We start from the raw sequence: 13,808 nt of genomic DNA on the forward strand, positions 1-13,808 counted from the left end.
GTATTGGGCGTATAAGAGAAGAGGGAAGTTTTTATCGAGCGGGATATGTGCGCGCCGAATCGAAATTTTCAGATCCCATCGCGACTGACTTAACCCTAATTCCCCTTTCGTTCCCCACCGCCACCCATCGCCAAACCAACTCCACCGCCAGCTCCACGCCTCCGCGGACCTCCAGGAGGACATCCACGCCGCTGCCCGCTGCATCGACCCGACGGCGACGCCCCCGCCGAGCTCGACAGCGCCACCCGCGGCGACGAGGCCGCGGCCAAGCCGCTCCTCTCCCCGCCCACTTCCCGGTTCTCTTTTGGCTTCGGCTAGGGCGCAGGCGAGGGTCGGCGGCGGTCGCGATGGCGTCCGACGGGCGCGTGGAGCGGATCGCCTCCACCATCCGCGTCATCCCCGACTTCCCCAAGCCAGGTGGGTCCCCGCCCCCCCCCCCCCCTCTCTACAACCCTAGGCTGTTCGCTTGCCCGCTCGCTTAGGTCCGATCTGGTCGGTGCTCACTGGCGGCGGCGGCGGGTTGCGATCTATGTCGGGAGTCCCTGTAGCAGCATACATGGTTTCGTTCTGTCACTGTCCTACCCACCAGGGTTTCGCAGAGACAGAGTAGCTGCGGGTCGACGCTGGTGTGGTGTATTGACTTGTATAAAGGGCAGTAGTAGATGTAAGCTAAATCGTACTGCTGCCAGTACCGAATTATTTTCTATCATCGGGTGTTGGCTTAGAAAATGAGGTGAATCGTGAAGTGCATAAGCGAGCATGGCCTAGTTCAAAAACTAGCTAAAGTGTGTCGCTGCATATTGCTGCTGTGGTAGATGGAGTAGCTAAGTAAAGGCCTGTACATTGTTGTGGCGAACCAGTATTCAGTACACGCAGGATGTGCCAATTGTCACTGCCACCAGAAGTAACTGCTTATACAGGCACCTAGGCAGACTAGTCCGGTTCTCTTTTGTAGAACAAACAAATAAATTGCCTCTGTAGGTTTAGACCACCTGCTGCTTATCATCATTGTTTCAGGCAGCGAATAAAACACTTAGTTGGTCGCTCATGAAATATTTTGGCTAGTCATGAAATATATAGTGTAGAAACTTTTAGAGGCAAGAATCTCTGCATTTTTTTGATGCTAGTTCTGACTTTTACTTAATTATGTTCTTACTGCAGTTTAGAGAACTGAGTGTATGCATTAACACGATAATTCTAAGTCAGCTGCGGTGCTTTTGCATGTTATCATTTCTGAATTGTAGATAGGTAGGCATGTGCCTTTTGCAAAACTGTTACTTGACACGCATGTGCGAACCATGGTTATTGCTGTTGTTTATGCTGGAGATGTTATGCAGCCACCCAAATTTATGATTAATTGTAGATGTTATGTGTTCGTTCCTTTTGCGAATTGACATACTTGACCAAGCTTAGTTCTTTTTTCACTTATACTTTCCTCAGATTGTGTTGTAAATTTATTTTTCTTCAATTCAATTAACCAAGCATAATTATTCTATATTGACCAACATAACATTAATTGTACATGCAGGCTTTGATCCAACTTGACACGAAGGCGTCGAGCCGGGTTGATCTTAGATGGGCTCAAGGATGCCTGACAGCCTGCACCGTGACATCAACTAGTTGTTGATCGGCAGACGCTATGCGCTCGCTCTGTTTTCAATGGGCAGCTTTGTGTACAAGATGTTATGTTGTATTTTGTACATATATTGCTTCCTTATGTTATCTTCCCTTGCTCACCATTCCAATTTTACTTGCAGACATTGGGCCTCCTGAGGAGCCATACACATGTCAGGAACTATAGCAGTCAGCTTTCAGGTTATTTACCTGAACAAGTGCTATTTCGATTTTGACCACTGGTTCGCTACCAACATCTCTAATATCTTTGTACTCTCCGCAGGTCTTATTCCAGCTGGTCCCCAAAGCTCAAAGCTGACAAGGTAACTAGCTAACCATGTACTTAATTGTATTATGTGGACTTCATTGTTTATTCTTGTAATTCCAGACGTTATAAGATGTTTTGACCTGTTGATACATGCACTAATGGCTAATGTTTGCTATTAAATTTGGTAGAAGGCACTATTACTTCCCAAATGCCTCTCCTTACCAACCCTGGAGTAGGTCATTTGCATCAGACAGTGGTAATGAAAGCAGACTTCTAGGTTATGTTTCAGAGCTGCAAAACTGCTTCTGGTGTTGCGCTAATTGAGTCTTGTTGTTTCTTCTTGTAGGAGAAAAGTTTGAAGCTGTTGTACCTTTCATGGGTGAATCTGTAACTGATGGAACTCTTGCTACCTTCTTAAAGAGTATGCTCTCCTCTCTCTCTCTCTCTCTGGGTGTGGGTCTGCTGTGCTGTGTGAAGCTCATTCATATTCTCCTGTTAACTCTTCATACAGAACCCGGTGATAGAGTTGAGGCTGATGAGGCCATAGCTCAGATTGAAACTGATAAGGTATTGCTGTCTCTTGATCACTTCTGGTTCTCCTCTCTCTATATGTCAAAGTGAGTGCGTGCAGAATTAAACATACTTTTTTCCTTCTGTATTCCAGGTCACCATTGATGTTTCTAGTCCTGAAGCTGGTGTTCTTGAAAAGTATGGAACCCCAAACTGGCCCTTATGCAAAGTTTGTGTCTTTTGATTAAAAGATGTGATTAAACTTCAAATGTGGATTTCCAAGGATGAAGAACAATGTTTATTTGCTTATCTGGATGCCAGTAACATTCTGTACCTTTTTCTACACTGGCAACGAATTCATGAGTTCTATTACAGGAATAGATTAGAGTATTACTGAAGCTAGGCTGTAGTTACTGATTTGCTTGTGCAAATCTTCTGATGATTATGCTTGTTCCTGAAGCATTTATTGGAGTACTCCAATTGGCACACCATCTTAGATAATGTTGTTCCATTGATGTAGTCTCATATTCAGAAAGTTAAACTTTTTTTAAGTGCCACTTCTATCTGCACTAATATGCCACTTGTTAGTTCCAGTAAATTAATCAGGTATTGAAAGTTTAAGTATTGTACTACACGAGCAAAACTAATCACAAGGATGACAGCAGCTGGGCGACAACATCTCCCGCATCAGGGACAGCAAGAAGGTCTCCCAGGCATGGAGGACCGGACTCTTCGGGTATGCTTCCTCCCAACTATCTTGCAGTAGTCAATGCCAATCTTGCTTCGAGCTGCAATTTGCAATCTAAGCTTTAGTACTGAAATTGCTACCGATAATATTCATTATTCTAGTTCTAGAACAAAGTTTAATGTGTTTACAACCTCAGATCTTATTTGGTCAATTACCGTATATAGATATAAGATGTATCCATGGTAACAAAACGTGTCCTAGTTTGATGATCTTTTTTGTATCTACAGTTTGCATTTACTTCTTTGAATTATGCTCTTCTAAATTCAAGTACTTTGTCTCATGGTAGGCTGGTAGCAATCGTGTTATGTGACTTGAGTGGATTTACTTCTTTGAATTATGCTCTTCTAAACTCAAGTACTTTGTCTCATGGTAGGCTGGTAGCAATGGTGTTCTGTGACATGAGTGGATTTCAATTCAGCTTACTCTAGGTATTCTTATTCTAGTTCAGGAGACTGACGTTGTATTCTGGTCTTCGCACTAGTATCATAGATGATGTGACAATAAGTATATGTCCTATACTGGAGTATTTTTTCTGGATTGTGTTGTGTTTTCTCCCGTCACTGTGTGTTTTGTGTGTTTTGTATCAGAATATTCAGACTGGCACTACAGACTGGCACTATACTGTTCACTTGCTGCTTGTTTACTTGCAGGATCACAGCGAGGCCGTCCCCAACGCTGCCGCACCTTCCCTGCTGCCGTCGACACTCCCTGCCCTCAACCCGGCCTCCGCTGCTCCCTGTGCTCGCCTCTCCGCTCTGGCCTGGGAGACCTGGTGCTCCAGATCAGGTGTGTGCGAGATGGGGATCAGGTATCTCCAGTCGATCGTGGGATCAGGTGTCTCCAGGAGAGCTCAGGTGATCTGGAACCTGAAGACAACTTGTGCAACATCATTTTCTAGCAAGATGCATGCTGGAGATCCTGAAGACAACTCTAGTGAAATTTTATGTTTATATTGTAATAACGAGCATGACTGAGTCTTATTGCTCCAAGTCACTGTGACAAAAGTTTTATGTTCATACTAATAATGAGCTTGACTGGTTCTTGTTGCTGCAATGTAATTGATTAATTTGTTAAGTTTTATGTTCATACTAATAATGAGCTTGACTGGTTCTTATTGACTCTCGGTCCAAAACTGTAATGGGTCCTAAAAAGGCCACGGCCCAATGAAAATTGGCCCAGGCCCAGTAAGTACAGCAGCTAAAAAGGCCGTTGAAAAAAAATAAGCTAAAAAGGCTGAGGTAATTAGGCCAGTTACGGGCCAAGGCCCAACAAAGCTGAAAAAAATAATCAGAACTAATGGGCTCAGCCCACATAAGGAGCTGAATGGACCGGGCTGAATTCAGATATTGACATTTCTAATTCGTCACAATTTTGCCACGTCGGATTGCCACGCTGGACTCGGGGGCAGGTGCCCATGACGTTTTGGGAACGTCATGCAGTCAGTGACATTTTAAAACGTCACAAAGCTCTACGACATTTTCAAGTGAAACGTCTTAAGCACTCACTGCTGACTCCCAGCTTTCGACGTTTTGAAAGTCGTCACAATAACGTCACAAGTAGCCATTAGTGACGTTTCAGTGACACCTTTATTTTGTCAACTTATGGCAGATTTCTTGTAGTGATATATTGGATAGTTCAACTTAGCACCAGAAAGTTTCTCAGAAAAATATGCAATTGGGCGACCCTCTTGCATCAACACACCACCAATTCCAATACCACTAGCATCACATTCAATCTCAAATTGCTTATTGAAATCAGGAAGTGCAAACAACGGTGCAGAAGTTAACAATCATTTCAGTTCATCAAAAGCATGATCTTGGGCAACGCCCCACTCAAAGGCAACACCATTTTTAGTCAATTCATTCAAAGGTGCAGCAATAGTAGAAAAATTGGGCACAAAACGGCGATAAAACCCAGCTAGACCATGAAAACTTCGAACTTGACTCACATTCATGGGAGTAGGCCAATTTTGAATAGCTTCAATTTTAGACACGTCTACTTCTACTCCATGCTTAGAGACAACATAACCCAGAAATATGACCTTATCTTTGCAGAATGTGCACTTCTCAAGATTACCATATTGTTTACTATCACGCAATACTTGCAAAACATGTCGAATATGTATAATATGATCAGATTCATTGCGGCTGTAAATTAATATGTCATCAAAATACACAACCACAAACTTGGCAATAAAATCACGCAAAACATGGTTCATCAGTCTCATGAAAGTGCTAGGTGCATTAGTCAAACCAAAAGGTATTACTAACCACTCATATAAACCAAATTTTGTTTTAAAGGCGGTTTTCCACTCATCCCCTTCTTTCATCCTAATTTGATGATAACCACTACGCAAATAAATTTTAGTGAAAATAGCAGCACCACTCAATTCATCTAGCATATCCTCTAAACGGGGAATAGGATGACGATATCGAATAGTAATGTTATTTATCGCTCTACAATCTACGCACATACGCCAGGTACCATCTTTCTTAGGAACAAGAATAACAGGAACATCACAAGGACTAAGGCTTATGCGGATGTAACCTTTGTCGAGTAGCGCTTGTACTTGCTTCTGTATCTCCTTCGTCTCTTCGGGGTTCGTTCTATATGGTGACCGATTGGGTAGCGAAGCTCCGGGAATCAAGTCGATTTGATGCTCAATACCTCGCAATGGTGGAAGTCCTGCGGGTACCTCTTCCAGAAACACGTCGCCAAATTCCTGCAAAACATTAGAAACACCAAGAGGAAGAGGGGTCATGTCGTTAGAAACCAAAACCGTACCCCTGTACAAGAGCACAAGAGGCATGGCTGTAGGATCCTCATTAAATTCTCTCATGTCTTCTTTGGTGGCTAATGAGACTAAGGAATTCACTCTCTCACTTTTCGTTATATCACTCACAACATTACAATTCTCTCGCCTATCTAAAGAAGCATCCTCTAGGTTGACTTCAACTTTTTGACGATACTCATTGACAATTTGCTATGGTGTCATAGGCTGTAGATTAATTTTTTTGCCCTTGAACTCCAAGTGATATGTATTGGCACGACCATTGTGTTGCACAGAACGGTCATAGAGCCATGGCCGACCCAATAGTAGGTGACACACCGTCATAGGAACGACATCAAAATCAATGCAATCCTTATACGGTCCAATAGCAAACTCAACACGCACCATGTGGTTTACCTTCATCTCACCATTATCGCTCAACCACTGAATATAGTATGGATGCGGGTGCGGTAGATACTTCAACTTCAGCTTGGTACACAACTCCTTGCTTGCTAAATTGCGGCAACTCCCGCCATCAATAATGACCTTGCAAGCCTTGTCAGGACCAACTAAAGCTTTTGTTTGGAACAAATTGCAGCACTGAGTAGATGCACTAGGCAACACATTAAGAGCACGCTGCGACACAACAATGGTGCGAGCATCAGACGGATATGCATCTTCACCATCAGTGTCATAGTCATCATCTTCTGGAGCATGAGGATCAACATCATCTCCAGTCTCGTACTCATTGTCCTCATTGATAACCATGACTTTGCGGTTAGGACAATCTCTCTTGAAGTGACCCTTGCCACCACATGTATGACAAAGCGTATCACGGTTACGCGCAGTAGACACATTAGAGCCGCTCGTACTTGCAGCAGATTCAGACTTCTTTGTGTTAGACACATTTGAGACCGGCTTACTAGGCGGAGTAGAGTAAGGTGCGGAGCGCGTCGAAGGCGCCGGCGCCGTAGATGGGGCCGCGCGGGGTGTGAAACGCCCAGCTCCTGTAGCTCGACCTTTGATCTTTGCTTCGTCAGCCAAATGTGATTCAGCTTCTCTTGCATGATGTAACAATTGATTCATATTGGTGTAGCTGTAGTGACGAACAATGCCTTTGATATCATACTTCAAACCGTTGAGGAAACGGTGCATTGTCATCTCGAGACACTCACGGACACGGCCGCGCTGCATAAGCATCTCCATCTCCATGTAGTATTCATCCACAGTCTTCACACCTTGTCTCAATAGAGTCAGCTTATCATATATATTCCGCAAGTAATTTGTAGGCACAAAGCGAGAAGTCATCGCCTCCTTCATAGCACGCCATGTGCGTATAGGTTGCTCACGATCCTCTTCACGGTTACGAACAAGAGCATCCCAACAACGCAAGGCATAGCCATCAAATTCGGAAGAAGCAAGCTTGATCTTCCGATCTTCAGTATAATGTGGATGTAAGCTCCACAACTTCTCAATCTTGAGCTCCCAAGTGAGGTATTCTTCAACATCAGCTCCTCCTTCAAACTTGGGTTTAGAAAATTTGGGCTTACCCAAACCATCTTCCTCATCTTGTCCACGACCATTGCGGCCAAGTGGAACCCAATCGCGAGCACGATTACCACGTGGCGCATCACGAGCATTGTGTGCGTCATCTTGAAGCTCAGGATCATCGTCATCTTCTTGTTGTTGTTGCGCGGTCAAATTCTCAACAGCTAAGCGCAAATCAGCAAGATTGCATTGTACATCCGTCATTTGATCTTGCATTGTAGTGACGGTCACATGAGTAGCATCCAGCTTTTGGGAGATCTCGTCAATCTTCCCATTAAGCACATCGTCCTGAGCGCGGAATTCACATCGCATCTCATTACGAAGAGCCTCATACTCCCTCCATGTGATGATATCTGCAGCACTCTTATTTTCCTGGTTAACAATTCTATGATCACTAGCAGACATCGTTAGTAGGTTAGTGCACTAAATCAAAAATATATGGTGGTACTCTCACAACTCACTCAAAACTGATAAGAAAAGGAGATCTTACCGTTCCAAAGTAAATTAGTGTTGCTTACCACTTGTAGTAACAACTAGTGCACGGATGTAGCGAAGCGAATATCAAGGGTATAAGAACTAATCACACGACAAGCAGGGTATATGTGGGGCTGTAGGTAGGCTACCTATTTGCACCAATAACAAGCTCTAGCGCTGACCGTAGACAACCAATGATACTCACACAAGGCGATATAATGGGGCAATGCAACTATATGTGGGAAATGTTGCAATGCACAAGAGAGACGCTAGCAAAGCTCAACGAGACAGGCACAAGATTGCTCAACTACAGGTGCAGTAAAGTAAACTTTAGGCCTTCACTTGATTCCACTAGCACTACACTTTTCTTTTTGGATTTTTCTTTTTGTATAACACACGCAGCTATGTAGCTCTTTTTGCTTCTTTTCAGTTTTCTTTTTTTTTGATTTTCTGACACAACTCCTTGATAACACGGCCAACAGAAATATGCAAAGCACCGATAACCTAACGAGCAGCCTGTCGAGCGGTAAAACTAGTCTCTTCTGGGGAAGTTCCTAGTCACTTTATATCGAAAGGCTGTGTCTATGGTTGGGAACAAGCACACTGTACGCTATGTGGACTCGGAGTAACAAAAACTGACACTAGACGACAAAGGAAACAAGATGATAGAGTAAACTTAAACCCTAAAAACTAGATGGAAAGAAAAAATACGCAAAAACAACTACGAAAAGCAACTAAAACTTGAAATTAGTGCAATCTAAGGCTATGGCAAACCCTAACCCTAACTTTTTATGGCTTTTTCTGGATAGGAAAACACTCACAACTCAACTATGGGGTGGATTGTGGATGGCTTACCGAGGAAAACTGGAAATCTGATACCAAGATGATATGGGGTGGCCCGATCTTCTCAGTAAGCAACGGGGTGATGGCAGCGGAGATACACGACGATGAAGTGGATGATAACTTGTATGACGCAACGAGATCTCTCGATTGGTCCCTGTCGCCAATGCAACAACTCTCAACCCTACAGGATATTCGCAACTCCACACACTTGCGCACGTAGCCGCTGACCACGAAGCGGTAAGTTGCAACCGTCTAATTCCCAATGGAACAGCAGATCACACAAGACTTTTTCAGGATCTACACAATATCAAGCAATATGGTGTAGGGATTCAATAGTTTTGCTAGAGCAAACAACTAAGAATTAGGGTTTATCTTAAAAGTGGTCTAAAGCAGCTAGGGGGCGTCCTGGGCACTTATATAGGCGTCCGGGATGAGTTCTGGTCGAAAAGATACAAAAATAACCGACCCAGAATAGATCTGGTCGAGACAGACTCGGATGAATCCGGTCTGGAATCCGGTCAACCGGGCCAGGGACCGGATCGGCCTGTCTGGCGTCCAGTCAACCGGGCGGCAACCGGAAACTTCGCAACTTTCCGGTTTTTGCCCGGTACGATGCATTCCATCCAGTTGGCGCCCGGTCAACCGGGCCAGGGACCGGGCTGGCCGGTCTGGAGGCCGGTCTAACCGGGTGCTGGACCGGCCTGGACGTCGTCTTCTCCTCTCGCGCATGCCTCCCGCTCCTCCCTCGCGCGACCATGAGATATCTTCATGTCCAGCTCCATGTCCAGCTTCACGTCCATCTTGACGTCCGTCTTCATGTCCAGCTGGTCCTCTACTCCTCGTGCGACGCTCGTCTCCTCTTGATACCTGATGATACATAAGTAATAGGATTTAGGCAGTATAAATTTCTCATCAATCAAAGTACCGTTTAGAAACAAATTCACCTGTTGTTTAAGTAGCTTCACACGAGCCCTTGTAATTGGTCCAATCCGAACTTCATTGGACTTGAGCTTCACAGCAGGTTCATCTTCATTTATTAATAACGGAGGTAGTGGTGTAGTAGGGATGTCCTCATCAAGTCACATTGCCACCTATAATTGGATACTAGACGGACGAAAAATTTGAGGAGGGGCATAAGTTATATTCACATGCTTTTTTTATAAATACTCTCTCCGTCCCAAAATATAAGGCGCCTAAGGTTTGCAAAAGTCAATGTGTTTAAAGTTTTACCAAGTTTATACACAAAAATATGAAAATTTACAATACTAAATCATTATCAACAGATTCACCCTAAAGTATATTTTATTAATATGTCAATTCGATATTGTAGATGTAAATTTTTTTTTTCTAAATATTTGGTCAAAGTTTGTAAAGTTTGACTTTTGATCAAACCTTAGACGCCTTATATTTTGGAACGGGGGGAGTAGAATATATATCAATATCAAGATGATTGTATCCAAAACCTTAGTCGATGCCAGCAAAAAATCCTCTTATTTTGCGTTTCCATTATCGTCAATCTAGTCATGTGGTGTGGGCGGAGCTTTGTCCAGCCCATATACCATCGAGTGCATGGAAGAGAACAACTTTCTTAGCCCACACATGGCTCTTTGGTGCCATGTCAAGTCACTTACTATACACTTCTATCTGCATGGTTTGGAAGATGATTGCTTGGAGATGGCCAAGCAAGGTTACATTTTTTGATCGAAAATGTTAGTAGATGGCAGCTTATATAACTATCTCTAGGTCGGCTAGGCAGATATCGATCGACCTAGTATGGTACTCAACAATTGGTGTTTGTCTCCATGGTCAAGCAAGGCGGTGATCCTTCTATGTGTTGCAACAATTGGTGTTTGTCTCCATGGTCGAGCGAGGCGGTGATCCTTCTATGTGTTGCACTGAGGGATCTAGGTTGCATGTTCCTTGCTTGTGAGGGTTACCTTGGGGCAAACCCCTATCTTTAGCTGCATGGAGGATCTTTGGTATTTCAACAACGGTGACATGTTCACGGAAGACCGAGAAGTGTTGTCTAGGGCAGACATTCAAATGGCATGGTGTACCCATGAGTGGTGTGACAAGACATGCTGCGCAAATTGTGGGGCGCTCCTAAGTGGGCAATAACAATGTCAGATTTCCTACTTTCGAAGTATTTTGTCATATGGTCTCTCCCTGGGCAGCCTTCGGTTTTCGTGTGTGGGTTTGTGCCTAGAGCTAGCCAGCGTGGTGCTTTATGTGAAAATATGTCGGGTAATAGAGACGTTGAATGCAGGTTTTGGCGGATCTAGTTATGAGTATGTGTCTTCTCTTTCATCCGTTATTTGGGAATTTTTTACTAGCTGATTTTTTCTTGATTGTTTCCCTAGTGTATATACATAAAGTTTTGAATTCAAACTTATGACATGATTTTTTGATAACTTATCTATGTCGTCGAAAAGTTTGAGGTTTTTCATGTACTACATAAGATCTAAAATCGGTTATTGTTGTATCACCTAGGGAGTACGTGTCTTTAATTTTTTTCTTGAAGTTCATTTTGCGTTATGGTAGGTGCATATGATGTCGATGCTGTCATGTTTTATACCATTTTCTTGACTCTTCGTTTGGTCTTAGTGAACTTCATGCTTTTTTACACCTTCATTAAGAGTATGGTGTCGATCTTGTTAGTTATCTTTTTATTTTGTTTGACTTTTACTTGAGTCTCCGTATTACCAGTGATATTGTAGTTATTACCTCTTTGGCTCTTTCTACCCGGCCGGTAAAGGAGAGAGATAGGCGGAGAAGATGTGAAATGACATATGTTCACACTGAGATGATTAGTTATGGAAATGTTTGCGTGCATATGCCAATGCAAAGACACGACGACCTGACTTGTGAATCTTGTTCTACTATCATAGCACTAGCACGTCAGGTTCTATTTATTTATTGCAAATTGTAGGACAAATTTCCAGCACGAAAATTCTATGGCCAAGCCTTTACATTTCTGGACAGCCAAGCATGTAATATGAAACCAATGGAATTTGGAGCGACAGCTTCCTAAAAGGAGACGTTTGAATTAATGTCTACTCCGTACATGCATACGTACCGAAGCACGATGATGCGCATTCTGCGCAACTAGCTTCAGTCTTCTAATCATGGACGCCATCTTTAACTAGTTGGCCGGACTTGGCACCACCGATAAACCGTTTACTTTCTGCATCTACTTTCGTGATTGCACCTAGGAGCTACATATTTCAGGAATTGATCAAACTAAAAAAAAATGTTAGTAGTACTACTTACAAAAGATGGAGAGAGGAACTCTACATTTAGAAAAGGACAATGTTTATACAAAACATTTTCATATTTTACATCCAAAATCTTTTAAGTGGTATGCATGATTTCAAATTGTGTGCGGCTATTGATGCAGAGGATGGGGCGATGCTTCTATTTCAAAAAAATGCATGATTTGAAAAATTAAAACTGATCGGTGATGTATTTGTAGGTTTTGTTGTAAATCTAATTGGTTACTTCTAATTACTTAAATCAATAGTTATTTCAGTTAGTACGAGAGATCTTAAACTAATGGAGAGGTATACCTAGCGGCAAAAAGAGGGTGGCAAAATACTCCACAAATATCTTGAAGCATTAGTTCATCCATCCACAAGCCACAAATGCGTGGAAAGTGCATTATTGCAAGCATCTATAATTCAGAGGAAGATTGTATGATACTTATTAAGCCCTTTTTACTTCTCTCGGATTTTTTTTACCATCGAGGGTTTGGGTTGGGAGGGGATTTGGCGTTCATCCAATCCACTCAAATATCTTTTCAGAAAAATACACTAGTAAAGTTGAGAGTCTTTAATCTAGGGGCAAATAAGAGGATTTGTAAGATATGTCGAGATTATCAAGTTCCAATCCGAGTAACAAACTATTGGAGATTTTCAGGGATTTAAAATAGTCCCCTCCTATCCAGTTAAATCCTTATTTTCAAGGGATTGACCGGGTTGAGGTGGATTGAAGGGAATTAAATCCAATCTAAGTCAAAGTAAACCATAGTCCCCACTCCCTTCCAATACACTCCAATCGATTTGAGAAGTGGATTAAGCGAACAAGGCCTGAGAGGATTTGGCGTGTATTGGCAGTGAATAAATCTCATCAAAATCAAAATCCATCTACTATCCTCCAAACCACTCCGATCCACTTGGAAGATGGATTAATCGAACAAGACCTGAATAAACTTAAATACAGTGGAAGTAAACGAGCTAATCGAGTCGACGCGATCGACGACGGAGACTGTGCAAGATGGACGAGCAGCTTCCCAGCCCGGACGTTGACGCGATGTTGGAGAGATTCCTTGTATGCATCGGTGCGCGCACGTTGACGCGCTCGCCGTCGCCTCCGTCGTCAGACGAGATCCGCGACTTTGCGAAAATGTCTTGCAAGTAAGCTATCTACCTCGGCGACGTATTCTTCTCTTCAAATTTGCGAAAATGTCACTGCGGACATGGTCTCGGTCATCAGCTTGGTCCATTTATGGCAGACCGCCGATCGACGGTGAGAGATAGAGAGACAGCATTGTGGTGCGAGATTCTCGACGGTGACCCCCGAGGTCTGAACGGTCATGGTTCGTGCTATACCAGCTACTGATCGATCGGATGTCTAGTGTACTGCAGTAAGATGCGGTCCAAGTGATCGACATGTTAAAAGCACCTCGTCAGATCACATTCTTTTCAGGTGAAAAAGAAGGCAGTATCTTCGACTTCGATATATAACTCGATCGCGCAACGCCTAGGTGTGGCTAGCTACTCCGTGGCCGTGCCCATTGCCGACGGCCGACCGACAGTACCAGCTGAGGATCATCATACAGTAGAAAGTTTCAGACCACAATCGATCCCTATCAACACAGCTAATAGGCGATTCAAAAGCGTTCCAGTCACTAACAATTACAGACCCCATTGCAGGCGCAAAACAACACGGCTAAAGATTTATATTGACGGGCGAGGCTAATGAAAATTCCACCTCGGTAACACGAACAGGGCCGGCCGTGCGACCCTCTGGTTTTC

At 43.4% G+C, this 13,808-nt stretch overlaps 1 protein-coding gene across 1 annotated transcript; it reads left to right on the plus strand.

Annotated features, from left to right (window-relative positions):
• Positions 1-347: 347 nt before the first annotated feature.
• On the plus strand, positions 348-2,650 carry LOC127329466 (dihydrolipoyllysine-residue succinyltransferase component of 2-oxoglutarate dehydrogenase complex 1, mitochondrial-like). Its single transcript, XM_051355982.2, has 10 exons — positions 348-417; positions 483-559; positions 1,162-1,176; positions 1,529-1,606; positions 1,758-1,815; positions 1,898-1,937; positions 2,071-2,138; positions 2,229-2,303; positions 2,394-2,449; positions 2,547-2,650. The coding sequence occupies exons 1-10, from the start codon at positions 348-350 to the stop codon at positions 2,634-2,636; spliced, it is 627 nt and encodes a 208-aa protein (XP_051211942.1). The 3' UTR covers positions 2,637-2,650.
• Positions 2,651-13,808: the final 11,158 nt, after the last annotated feature.

The sequence above is a fragment of the Lolium perenne genome, chromosome 2 (assembly GCF_019359855.2).
Source record: "Lolium perenne isolate Kyuss_39 chromosome 2, Kyuss_2.0, whole genome shotgun sequence".
Lineage (NCBI taxonomy): Eukaryota > Viridiplantae > Streptophyta > Magnoliopsida > Poales > Poaceae > Lolium > Lolium perenne.